Source organism: Crocodylus siamensis, chromosome 3 (assembly GCF_052110815.1).
Source record: "Crocodylus siamensis isolate JL-2025a chromosome 3, ASM5211081v1, whole genome shotgun sequence".
NCBI classification, from domain to species: domain Eukaryota; kingdom Metazoa; phylum Chordata; order Crocodylia; family Crocodylidae; genus Crocodylus; species Crocodylus siamensis.
In genome coordinates this window covers 174,975,802-174,988,993 of record NC_143397.1, presented here as the reverse complement: position 1 = coordinate 174,988,993, position 13,192 = coordinate 174,975,802, and the positions used below count along the sequence as shown (strand labels likewise).

Sequence of the window (13,192 nt, the reverse complement as noted above, 5' to 3'; positions counted from 1 at the left end):
TCTGACCAGGTTAATTATCATCAAGAGACTAACTAAAGAAAAACAAATGCACTACTCTTTTTTTTCTCTTTGGCTGCTGACATTTCCTCGTTTTCCTCTTCTTCATGAGGACTTTCTTTTTCATCACATGCTGAAGAACTATCATCTACTAGGCAAGATTCGTATTCTTCATGGGGTGTCCAATCAAATAATTCTGCTAAGGTGTCATTCTTTTTTCTTTCTTCTTCTATAAAAGAAAAATTCAAAATGGTCATCTAAAATCAGGTGTCAACAATTTAGGTCAACAGACCAATGCTCTGCATGCATTTTTAGCTGAACAGAAACTAAGTTCTATTTCCACCTCTCTTACAGAGTTCACCAAAATAACACAGAGAACTAATCTTTGGGTGCCTCCTGTTCTCAATCTTTTAAATGAGGAAAATGCTTACCTTGTATAGAAAAACACTTTGATAGATCTGTGTATGAATGCGAACCTTAGCACTGAATGAATGCGAGTATTTCTTGCTGTAGTTGGAGTTATCCTTAATCCTACTCAAATATAAATACAAAGACTTTTGAAACTAGCCTTTCCTTAGACAAAATTGCTGACAAGTTGGTGGTTTTTTAAAGCCAAGACTGTACACTTTCTTATTACTCTGTGTAAGTTATATATTTATCAGCTAGTACCTCAATTTTGCAATACATGTTTGTTTATAAGTGCCATCTCAGTCTTAACAGGTGAACCCTAACAAACTCTTTGATCTTGATGGAATAAGGCCAAATGACTTCAACAAAGAATGGCTCAGGTCATTTCTATAATCCATAGTAGTTTCTGCAAACCTAAAATAAGGCTAGATAACTCAAACCAATGAAGAAGAAAACACAAAAACAAACTTACTTGGACTGCTTTCTCCATCCTGCTCTTGGTTTTTCATTTTTAACAACATACTTTCACTAACATACGTATAGTCCATCATGTCAACAGTCTCTCCCCCTACTCTGGATTGAGAACCATCCTGAAAAAGGTAATCACAAGTAATTGACATACTTCAGCTTTGTGTGAGGTACCTAGAGTGCCTTTTGTATAGATTTACATATCATACAGACACATTTATTTGTATTTGATAAGTTCCCCATTGCTGACATATTTTATGCAATTTCCCTCTCAAAGAGCTATCTCCATATGGCAAAGATGCAGAAATTGTTAGCTGATGCCAACTTTCTAAAAATAAGAACTTAAATGATGGTTTATCTATTGAACTATATAACTTGCCACATGAAAAATCGTATTTAAAATTTATGCTATAAAGAAAATGTATTCATGGATACAGCAATTCAGATAATTAAATTTCAGGAAAAGATCATGTGTAGCCATATGAAGGGTTAGTAGCTTTGCAGACGTGTGTTAAAACTTTATGACAAACAAGTACTCTCTAATAAAAAGTCAAGATTTGCATACCTCTGTCAACTGCTTCAGAGATCACAGTGAACAGTTAGAAGAAACAAACTGTGAAATGAGAACTTTTTTTTTTAAACAAAATGTTTCTGTATTATTACTATTCCCATTCTCACAGCAAGAAAGAAAGTACTGAAAAGCTTGTGGAGCTTTTCACTACTCCAACCCTGTGAAGGCTGAAGATCTGCTTTGCAAAATTTGACTATAATGTAAATATATTGTAATATTAAACAATTTTAGGTAAGAAGTTTTATATAAACATATAGCTGCATTTTATTTGATAGAACATACAAGGATTTATTTCACAAATTTACTTATTATATGCTGCCTTAGCCAAAAGACTCAGAGCAGTAAATGCTGATTTACCTTTGTGTTGATCACTGTAATGTCCATTTTGTACTGAGAAAGGTCTGCTCCTGGATCTATACTCCATTGCAGATTTTCTAAAGATGGCTTATCTTGGAGGTGGGGATGCAGAAAGCAAGACAGAAAAGGTAATTAAAATTTAGGACCAAACTTTAATGATAGCATATGATGAGAAGTAAACTACAGAAGTCATTCTTTTTCTGTTATTTATTTCTCCTTTCAGGTTTGATTTTTTTTATAACAAAAAAAGTTAAAAAGACTACAGAGTAAGCAAGCTAATTTTATATAGTTCATTCACACACATATTTATATCTCTAGATACATCTAGATACAGAGAGAGAGAGAGATTTGAAAATGGTAATTTTGCTGTGTACACAACAAAAGAATTACCATTTGCACATATATTATGTGTGTGTGCACACACGTGTATATATTTCTCACCGAATACACTTTCACATTACTGTTGTAGCTTTTTTCTCTTTTTCATATGTTGTGTAATAAATAATATATAGCTTATTAACACATTTAATATATATTTTGAAGTAAGTTTTGTGTAGATTGCATCAGCTTGAACTCTTAGGTTCCCTTTATCTATCCAATTTTGATAATAAAACTACAGAAGATAAAGTATCAAACAAACACATAGCTCATCTGATGTTCTCTCTTCAAAGAATGCAAGTTGGCTCCAAAATTCTTTTAGGTGGAAGATGATCAACTTGTATCTTCACAGCACTATTTACTGCTAATTGATTCTCAGCCCACAACCCAAATACAGTAAAAGCTGTGTTAACCGGCATTTAAGTAACCGGAACACTCTATTAACTGGAATTTCAGGCCAGCTGGCTGGCTGCAGGGGAATGGGGAGGGAAGCCTGCTGCCACCTATCACCTTGCACTGCCACTGCTGCATATGCCCAGCCTCCACCCAATGCGTGGCTACTGCCACTCCCCCCACACCAGTCAAAAACCCCTGCCCTCAGGTAACTGGAATTTTTATATAACCAGCACCCCCATTACCTCACTCATGCCAGATAACAAAGCTTTTACTGTGTTTCTAAATAAGGAATTCATATTTCTAAACATGGAAAGTAGAGAGAGTCAGTGAAGACAGAGTTTGAATTGCTAGTAATTCAGAGAGCCCAGTTAAAGAAATTAAAACAGCAGACTGGGACCACTTGTATTAGAAATGATATATTTCTGGTAAAGGGGTATTTGGTGACAGCTGTATACTACCACATTACCTAACTGGTAAGGAATAGGAATTGCTTAAAAAAAAGACCTCACTAATGCAAATAGCAATACTAGGCAGATGAGGTTCTTTGGGTAAATGTGATATTGTTTATTAGACTGGCTAACTAGTTATTAAAGTTGTTCTTTTCAAGCTTTCGGATACAAACGCCCTTCTTCATGCAGTGGAAGAGCCTGAAGAAGGGTGTTTGTACCCCAAACTTGCAAAGAACAATTTTTCCAACTATTTAGTTGGTCTAATAAAAGATCTCACGTTTACCCAAATAACCTTGTCTGCCTATGTCCTTAGACCAACATGGCTACAACCAACACCCCCAAAAGCAATACTAAGAAGCCAGCTTCTAACTGAATTTTAAAATTTCCAAGTAAAATTTTTTGGACAGATAGTGTAAAGTGAAACTTCATAAGCTTGTTTCAATTCTGTGAAGTAACAATAGCATGAAATAAGCTAGATAAAAGCTGCCTGTCCTACTGAGTTTCTAATCTAAAGCCATGGAGATAATGTACAGTAAAAAAAGATACGAGAGCATTACGGAAGACAGCCAACACAAAACAGGATTATTTTCAAAACTTATTTGAAGTAAGTGAGAATGAATATAGTTCACTTGGGGGTGGCTTTCAGAAGAGATGGCATATAAATCATGAAAAGGAATGGAAGAAAGTTTTAACAGTGGGAGAAGGAGGGAAAAAGAAATGCAAACATGTTTTAAGTATAAGCACACAATAAGGAAGAATGCTTTTTGGAAATTACCTTGTTCATTTTGCAGTGATATACTTTTTGTCATTCTACAAGGGTTTGGTTGAAGCACAGATGCTGGCTCAGACTCTCCATGTCCTGCCCTGGTTTTCTTTCTAGTCGGTTCATGGTCACTGGGAACCTAACAACATACTGTAATTTTAACGTTTCCCAGATTTTAAACATAATGTTTGGAAAAGAAAACAATGCAAAATAATATATATTTTTTAGAAAAACATACCTTTACATCATCAAAAGGAAGTTGTGTATCTACTATGTTTGACAATGGTGCTACTTTGAAGGAAGGGATTTCTTCTTTAATTTGTAATCGGGAATTTTTCTCTGTGCGTGTTTCATCAAGGGTTGCCTCCTGTACATGGGGATCCTCTTCTGAATCTCTGCTTAACAAATAGGTCCCACTGTTGATGCTTTTTGTGAATGAAGAATCCTCTGCAGTAGTCTTCACTAGCTGGGGAAAAACATCATGCAGGCTCATCTGTTTCAATCTATTTTTACAAGTCTCATCACTTCCTTGACAATGAGCTCCAGAAAAACGATCAGAGAGGTCCAAAGGCTTGTCAACTGTGTGCTCTCCATTAATAAGCTGAATATCTACTTGAAAAGGCAAAGAGTTCTCTTTGTTGAAAGAGGTTCTCTCACAACTGGTCAAATGCTCATCTTCAGCTTTCTTTCTCTTAGCACACCCTCTTCCCAGTTGTTTTGGAGGTGCAAGGCAGAAGTCGCTTTTGATTACCTCATCCCTGCCTGTGCAAGTGTTGAAGACACAAGTTATGGGTTCACCTGTGTTCTTTTTCTCAATCATTTGCCTATTGGTTGAGGTCTGGCTGATAACAGAGTTTACTTCAGTCCCAAGATTAAGTGGTGCAACAAGAGCAATATCTTCTGATTTTGATCTAACTTTATGAGATCTAGAATTGCAAGGATTGTTGAAGGGGTTGTTTTTGAAATTAGATTTCAGTCCTGTATCTAAAATAGAAGGGGAATGACTTGTATTGAAACATAAGTTGTTCTTCACATTGCTAGATGCTCCAAAAATAGGAGAAGCTGCCTGTTGATCCCAGTCCACATGTGGTGGAGTGTTCTGAGATGGATCTGAAAGTCTGAACATATTGAGAGGTGAAATACTTTTCTTTTTTTCAATGTCACAAGAAATGTAAAAATATTCAGTCTCTTGCCAGTTGTACCCATGAAAGCTATGACAGTTGATTCCATTTCATTTTGAATGGAACAGAAAGAAGAAAAGTAAACAAAGGTTTGCATGCATATGAAAATTGCTCGTCTGTGATAACTCCTACAACCATAGGGCTAAAATTGGGCAATAATTAGATCTGGTTCTTTGCTTCAGTATGAAACTATATTCTTTTCCAAATATGAGGGAGAACCCAGGACAGCATTCAGTCCATCCAGGAATCTCTCTTCTTAATAGGCCTCAGCCTTTCAGAGTATCCAATGAATAGAAAATGGGGAAGATCTAAGGGTAGAGACAGACACTGCCTTGTGTCACGGGTCCCTGCATGGAGGCTCAGGACACTAGGAACTACCCAGGTCCTGCACCATCCCATGCCTCTATGCATGAATCCACACCAAGCAGTGGTTCACATGGAGGCAAGGGTCAGCACAGGACCCACTATAGAGGCATGAGGCACCAGGGATACCCTAGGTCCTACACCATTCTAAGTTTGTGTGTGCCAGGACCTGCACTGCCCCATGTCTCTGTGTGAGGCATGGATCAGTGCAGGCTCCAGCACGGGTCCTGGAAAGTATACATGTGGCAGCAAAGGACATGAGGGATCCCTACACTAGGGGAAACATGTTGCCCATTGTCCAACATCAGGCCCCTGCCACATGCAGGACAACTGGCAATGTGTGTTTTACCCAATGTAGCAGATGAGCCTATCACCACTGATCTCCTTCATTTGGCAATGTCCTTTTTTCCTTGTGAAAGTAGATTTATGTAATTTGACTTTTTATTTGAATCTCATCACTATAATAAACGATTGCTTGAATAGCAGGAGGCTTACTACCTCCACTGCAATGTAAACACCTGCTGCCATTCCATTGCCCTACTCTGTAGTCTGATGTTTAAGGTTCTCCAGATGTACCACCCAACAACTAGAGAAAAATCAGATAGGGATGAGAACCTCAGAGAACACTGAACATATGAAGAATAAGTAAAATGTAATGATTGCGTAATTCTATCCAATTCTGATTTGTATGGAATTGTATGTTTGTTTTTTTAAATATTGACCTTCAGATACATGAAGTCTACATAATTTAATGTTAGTGGATTTTCATAGGTCCACCTTTAAAACAAGATGCCATTTTCCTATCAAGACAAATGTTTTATATAAGCCAATTCATATTTTTGTTATATACTAAAAGCAGCATACCCCAAGCTGTCATTGGTTCTCGACTCAGAAGCCAGCTGTTTTCTTGAATCTTCTTGCTGAATGCTTAGAGGCACGGATGTTGTTGCATTACTATTGCTAGGAGGGCTCAGTACATGCTGGGACTCCTTGCATGTGATAAAAAAAACCCATTTACACTTCCATGCAAATATAGAACATTTATTAGAATTAATAATTATAAATACAATGTACTTATGTATTGCAAGAAAAAAATCTCATTCAAAGGGAAAAATAAAACGAAAGTTTTTTAAAAAAATAATAAAAAATAAAGAAAAGTAGCTAGCAGTTTATCACCTAGCTTTTACATTTTTAATTATTTGCTTTTAAATGGGCTCCGACAATTTTTTAAAGTTTTTGTAAAGACTCATTAAGTACTATATTTCATCCACGTATTTTCATATGATAGGATTTTTAAAATGCTGTACACCTTCCAAAAATATTGCTTCAATTTTCACTGTACTATACAACCACCCTGTAATAGTGCATTAAGTTACATGAAAATGTCACAATTAGTCATCTGTGATATTTTCTCATCTTTTCCCCAAGGAATATATAATACCCATTTTATTAGTTTCTTTTTAAATATACATGCTGTTGCATGTTTGTGTTGAGACAGAAAACTTGAAAAATGCATACTGCACTTGAACCAAAAGGTTGCAGTTGTGAGATCAGCAATATCCTTTATTCCTCTGGAAGTTTGTTCCACAGTCCCTGCAGAAATGAGCTTGATTTTTATACTAGTTGTAGCAGAGCACTAGGGTGCTCGCTACTAGTAATAGTAATAAGGACAGCTGCCAATCAACAGGGCAGCACAGGTGAGGGTTGCCGGGGCAACTAATGTTGGTCAGCTGGCTAGAAGGGGGCAGGGCCTGGCCTTTATAAGTGACCAGGCTGAGACCAGAGCTAGTTCCTTTCTGGCAGCCACAGGAGCAGGAGCTCTGCAGAAGAGCCCAGCAGAGCAGAGACGGGCGGTGCAGCCTGAGCACCTGAGGGGCCGCAGCATGGTGAGGGCAGAGAGAATCCTGTCGGAGCTGCCTCTGCCAGAGGGCCAGTTTGGGCCTGGACCCTTATGTTATAGCTGGTAGGCTTATTTTGAGTTAGAGCCGGTTGGCTAGTAGTTTGCTTTGCAGTAGGGCTGTTTGTGTGAATACCAGAGGACTGGGTGAGGCTGTAGGGGTATGAGGAGGCCTCACAGGAGCTCCCCAATAATTCGGGGGTTCCTGGTGCCCAGTAAGGGCACAGCAAGCGGTGCCAGGGCGGCGCAGTGATTGGTGCCATAGCTGGCACAGCAGGCGAGCGCCGGAGAGGCGTGGTGTGTGGGGTGTTGAGACCCCAGCCCGTAAGGGCGGTATTTTGCTCAGTAGGGCATACGACCCAAGAGAAGGGTCAGGGGCCAGGCATGGCTATGGGCCACCTGAGCCCCCAAGTGCGGGAAGTGCGTGAGCTAGGCCCGAGAAGGCAGGTCTGGGGGCCAGGTAAGGCTAAGGCCGCCTGAGCCCCAACCACGGGAAGCCCTGAGTGTGGGCGGGAGGCGCGGGCAGCGCGGCCTAGGCCCCAGGGAGGGCGGGAGGCGCGGGCAGCGCGGCCTAGGCCCCAGGGAGGGCAGGCATAGGGGAACAGGAAGCCTGGGCGAGCGTGCGGTAGGAGTCTGGGAGAGAGGCTGGCACGTGAGAACAAGCCCGGAAGGCAGGTTAAAATAAGAGGCTCCAGGGTGAGTGACTAGCACCCTACTGACACTAAGTCCCAGAGAAGGGCGAGTGTGCGGTAGAAGTCCTGGAGAGGGGCGGACGTGCAGATAGGGGCCTGACCAATAGGAGCTCGACAGTTGAGCGCGCGACTAGAGGCCCGGAAAGGGCGAGAGGGTGGACAGAAGCCCAGGAGGGGCGAGTATATTGGGTGCACGTACGGAGAAACCCCAGAGAGGGAGTGCGCGTATCGAGAGACCCCAGGTAGGGGCGAGCATATGACACAAGAACGTCCGGTACAGCTGTGAGGCTTGGGGCGTGCTTAAGGGGAGATTGGAGGCATGCATAGCCCTTAAGGCTGGGGTGCACCGAGTCACCCCATATGGAACGGGGAATAGTTCCAGCATAACACCGTGTACTAGGGGATCAAAGGCAGCCTCCCATATAGAACCAGATATCATCAAAGATGTGGCGGGAGAGATAAGAGGGTGCTGGATTGCCTACTTGGCACGGTAGGGGGGTGCTAGAGGGATCATGGCCGTCCCTGCACCCCGCCCCGTGACACCTAGTGCTCTAATATAGTTAATATTCTTCATTAATCTCTCATTTAATTTTAATGATTAAAGCAGGAAACTTCACTTGTTCCTCTATTTTTAAGCTACGATGAGATGTGTATTTACTATTAAGGTTATTTAATTGAATCAGATCTCCAGGTCCGTTTCCTTAACACAGCTCTATTGGTACAAGAGGAGCAGAAATCTGGCTGACCATTGTATCTGGGGTCTTTGTGTGGGATGAAGCCAAATCTGTGGCAAAAGCTCCCAGCTTTCTGAGACATATGAAGGGCTCTTTGATGGGCCAAAGAGTACTGTACTTGGGATAGTACTTAAGGGACCATTCCAGAGGCTACTCCAAGTTACAAGAGCTTAGGTCTCAAACAGCCTCAACCGTAATAGGAACTAGAAACTTGACTTAAAAACATTTTTTTCTCTTCACTACACTGGACACATGTTAAAATGTTAGTAATCTAGCATGTTTTCTTGCTCAAACTGGAAAAGGTGAGCATGCTGGAGAAATAATGCATTTAGAAAACTACCTGAAGTGACTGGGCAGCCTATTTGTCTTCCATGCTAGGCTATTTCCATAAAGAGAAAGTGAAGGTAAAATGGTATTTAAAAGGTTTTGAATATTCAGGATACAGAATCTTCAAGTGAAAATACTTAAGGGGAAGATAAAATTACTTTTTCTTTTTGGATAGCTAGAGCTTAATACTTCTCTGCCAAGTCTATACAGCCTGTCAAGTGCTCCAAACAGTTGCCTTACAGGATTCATTTTTGTGAAAATTTGAGAACATTACTTACAGATTCTTCTTGAACAGTGAGTCCAATTGTTTCTGCCACAACTGCAGCCAAGTTAAAAGATGGTTTTGCAACAGGATAATTTGCTATCCCTTGTTTATCTGCATGGACAGAAACAGATGCCCAATTAATAAATTATACTTGCATGACAATATTTATTCTACTCTTAAACAAAGACTTTATATGTAGTCAGAAGTAAACAAATTCGGCAAAGAAACTGAAAACCTTAAAAGTGATAACAGTAGACTAAGAAGTATGGGGCAAGATCAAATTAGGGATTCCTTCTCTATGGGAAGCTACATTATTACACAGATATCACTTTTACTCGTATGCAACTTCCAAAAATCAGAACAGAAGTTGCAATTTTAGGTTTTGCATTTAAACCATGAATGTCACAATGGTGGTAGGTAGGTAGACAGATTAGTGGTAAAAGTACATACTGTGTGTCAGATGCACCAGAACATAAATGATAGGTTTTTAAAAAAAGTTTAAGATAACTAACTTTTCTAATATAGTACACCTATGTAAACATAGCTCATCAGCAACTGGGGCAACTGAGTTAAAATGATGTTTTAATAGTCTTAGAAAAGTAGAGATTAATGCAAAATTATTTTTCAGTTTGTCCTTAAGGTTGTACATTTAATTCAGTCATAGAAGTTATATCCTCAAAATTTTAATCGGTAGTTCACACTCAGCTCATTAAAAGATGATTTTCACCTTGTGAAAAAGCTCACATTTTAAAAAGTATAACTTTGTATATCAGTAAGTCCTCTTCAGATACAGAGGTAACATCATTTCTACTTTTCTAAAATGAAAGACAGTGTTTTCATTATTTTGGAGGCAATTTGTTGGATAAATTGAATTAAGGACATTTGAGTTTTTCTACAAATTAAAAATGTTAAGTCTTACTAGAAGCTTAAATGTCAGATGTATCCAGTTATAAAGTGTACAATATAAGAGTAATAAAAATCCAATCAAACTACAGTGGTAAATTAATTAATACCTTTAACTATCCAAAATGACCATACTTTGTAAGTAGAGTATTGAACTTTGTGACAACCTGGGAATATGAAAACAGTGAACAAGACAAAGGAGTGCAGAGGCCATTAAGTAGTTCTCTTTGATTTCTGCATTCTCCCCCAAAATTTTCTTTGTGTAGAATAAAGGAAATGAACAGTGAAGAATAAACATTTATTGAAAAAGTAAATCGGCATTTCAGGATAGCTTTTCTATATATAGGTCTACCCATGGGTTAAATGAGCCATCTGGTTAGAAAACAAACAAACAAAAAAATCCCAGTCTTGCAGGAATACTTTTTGAAAAAGTACTGTCTTCTAGTGATATACACAGCTAAGTGCTCCCCGCTTTCCTCTGCAAAAAACCAGAAATTTTCTGGAGATTATGTAAAAAATATGATGCCAAGTTTTTAAAGAATTGGAAGTAGAGAGGAAAAAATAATGATATATCACCTTATGAATGTGCAAAAAAAAAAACTGCAGGAGCCAAATTGAAACATTTGGGCCAGATTCAATTCCACCTTGAGATCTAAAGTGAACTTAGGCATGCAAGTGCAATACCAGCCTCTTCAAATCCATATCAGCTTCACCCAAAGAACCTTGTCTGCCTATGTCCTTAGACCAACATGGCTACAACCTATACCTGTGAAAATCCATTGATACATCCACTTGTAACATACCAGCATCTTACCTTTCAGACTGGGTCACAAGAAGCAGTAAGGAGAAGGAGAAGGGGGACCCACTTGCATAACTTTTACATTTAAATATTTTTCAAGGACCTGAGCAGGGAGGAGCAGAATCACATTTGGGCACCTAAGTTTACATGCTACATGCTTAATGCATGTAATAGAACTGGCCCCCAAACTTTTAGTTAAAAAATTCTCATACTGATTTTGTAGTGAGTAACTACAATAGAAAGAATCTGCACTAAAGCATCTCAATATTCATAACAATTTTAGACCTAAAATGTAATTCACACAACACAAGACAGAACTCCTATTTTGTATATGAGAAAACAGATGCAGGACAACTGAAACTAGATGTTTCTGGCTCCCTCACTTGACCCAAAACTGGAACATTTTGCCCACCTATTTAGCAAATATTTCAACAGTAATTCTGTGATTAAAGATCACTTCTTTTCCTGGTTCCTTAGTTAAATTGAAGACTAAAAATTGAATTTGAGTTACTGGTTACCCATAACTTCCAGTGTTTCTTTTCCTTATTATGAAATAAATAGGATTAAATCCAGTTGTGCATTTACTTGCTATGGGAGACAATTCTTGATCATAGGTGTCTGCTGCTAATATTTGTATTTCTTCTCCACGATGATTATATATTTGAGTAGATGATAATGGTACTTTTCCAAACTCTAGATGAAGAGATTAAAAAAATTCCTATAATTAAACATGACCTGCCTTCTTAATTAATATTAGATACAGATATTGCTGAATGTTGGCTGAAAGAAAAGGGCTGTTACTTTAACTATTAGGGCAGTTAAAATTTAAACTTGCAGAATGAATGGCAAATATGGCCTTTTATGGGGCAAAATAATAATCAATCATTTTCAGTCTTACAGCATAAGCTTGTAACAGTAGTAAGTATACTTTGTGATTTCTACTTCATTTTTTACTAGTAGAAAGAAAAGTGTAGTAAAAGCTTATATTTGCATCTAATTGCATGGTTCAGACATTTCATTTGCAGGATATATTCTTATTTCACAAGAAATAAATTAACATACTAGAGGTGTTTAGAATACAATATTCAGATTAGCATACAGATCATTACCTTATATGCAGTAAATTTTATTGGTGCTAAAACGTTGCATTAATGATAAAAAATTACATTTTCTATGTATATGGTATCTTAGATCAAATTTCAATGAATCAAAATGGCTGCAGTTTTATAGCTCTAACGTAAAGGGTATACCTATAAAACACAGAAAAATGTTCTAGGCAATTCCTAGATTTTGATAGTCCGTTTATTATACCTTTGAAATAACTGGATCTGATGGAATTTTTTTTGCTGTACACCAGGTGGTGCTACAAGCATGCAAACACAGGATAAAATGCTGTTTGAAGTACCTTACACTGTGTGTTATTCCAAAAAACTAATTCAGGGAACTAGATGTCTAAATGATAAATTGAGGCCTTTGGACAGATCCTGACAAGTAGTAATATCTGTTCTGCACAAGTGTTAACTTTAGGTAGACACAGTTCTCCCCTATCTTTTTCACTGGCAATGGTGTGTAAGACAGAACAAATACAGCTTTGACTTTAAATTATGATAACTAAACACTGGAATGTGCAAAATTTAAATCTTGAACCCAAGATTGCATATTTTTTCTTAGAGAGATGTTAATGGTCAAGTGGATCTGATACAGGAATTTCCGGGTGAAACACTATGGTCTGTCTGCGTTACGCCAAAGACCAGACTGGATAATTGACGTCCCTTCTTGCCTTAAATATCTATAAATCCATGAACACCGTGCAGAGATTTCAGTGCCAACAGTTGCTAAAAATAAAAAACATGTTTATTTCATAAACTGAACAAGTTCAATCATGATGTCAGTGAGACCTAAATATGGAAACCCATACACCATTTTGGCAGTTATAATGGAATTCCCTTCCTCTGAAAAAGTATAAATTAAAGTAGCCAATATATTAAAGTACTGAGTATGAGAGCAAGTTTGTTGATTATCCAGACAAGATTTGGAATGAGTTTTGGAAATAATAAGGTTCAGAGGTGTCAGAGTCCTGAAGAGAAAACAATATTTTAAAGCGTCACCAATTTGTTGGTTACTAGTCTAAACTACTTTTCACCTTAAAACAAAGGTTAACTGTTTCAGTCCATAATCAGTTTGTTTTTATGGATTTAGAACATAAAACATTAAAAGTCTTTTGAAAACAAAGTTAAAATGTTG

General features: G+C 38.2%; 1 protein-coding gene across 4 annotated transcripts in view; it reads right to left on the bottom strand.

Annotated features, from left to right (window-relative positions):
• RBBP8 (RB binding protein 8, endonuclease) overlaps positions 1-13,192 on the bottom strand; it is a 74,949-nt gene that overhangs the window by 18,033 nt on the left and 43,724 nt on the right. For 3 of the 4 annotated variants that reach the window (XM_090039801.1, XM_090039802.1, XM_090039803.1), the window contains exons 8-15: positions 11,534-11,641; positions 9,260-9,357; positions 6,196-6,320; positions 4,026-4,905; positions 3,800-3,926; positions 1,802-1,893; positions 878-995; positions 56-226 (exon numbers count right to left, since the gene is read on the bottom strand). In XM_090039801.1, coding sequence (XP_089895927.1) covers positions 56-226; positions 878-995; positions 1,802-1,893; positions 3,800-3,926; positions 4,026-4,905; positions 6,196-6,320; positions 9,260-9,357; positions 11,534-11,641 — 1,719 coding nt within the window. The remainder of the gene's footprint in view (positions 1-55; positions 227-877; positions 996-1,801; positions 1,894-3,799; positions 3,927-4,025; positions 4,906-6,195; positions 6,321-9,259; positions 9,358-11,533; positions 11,642-13,192) is intronic. The other variant, XM_090039804.1, reaches the window with a different exon arrangement.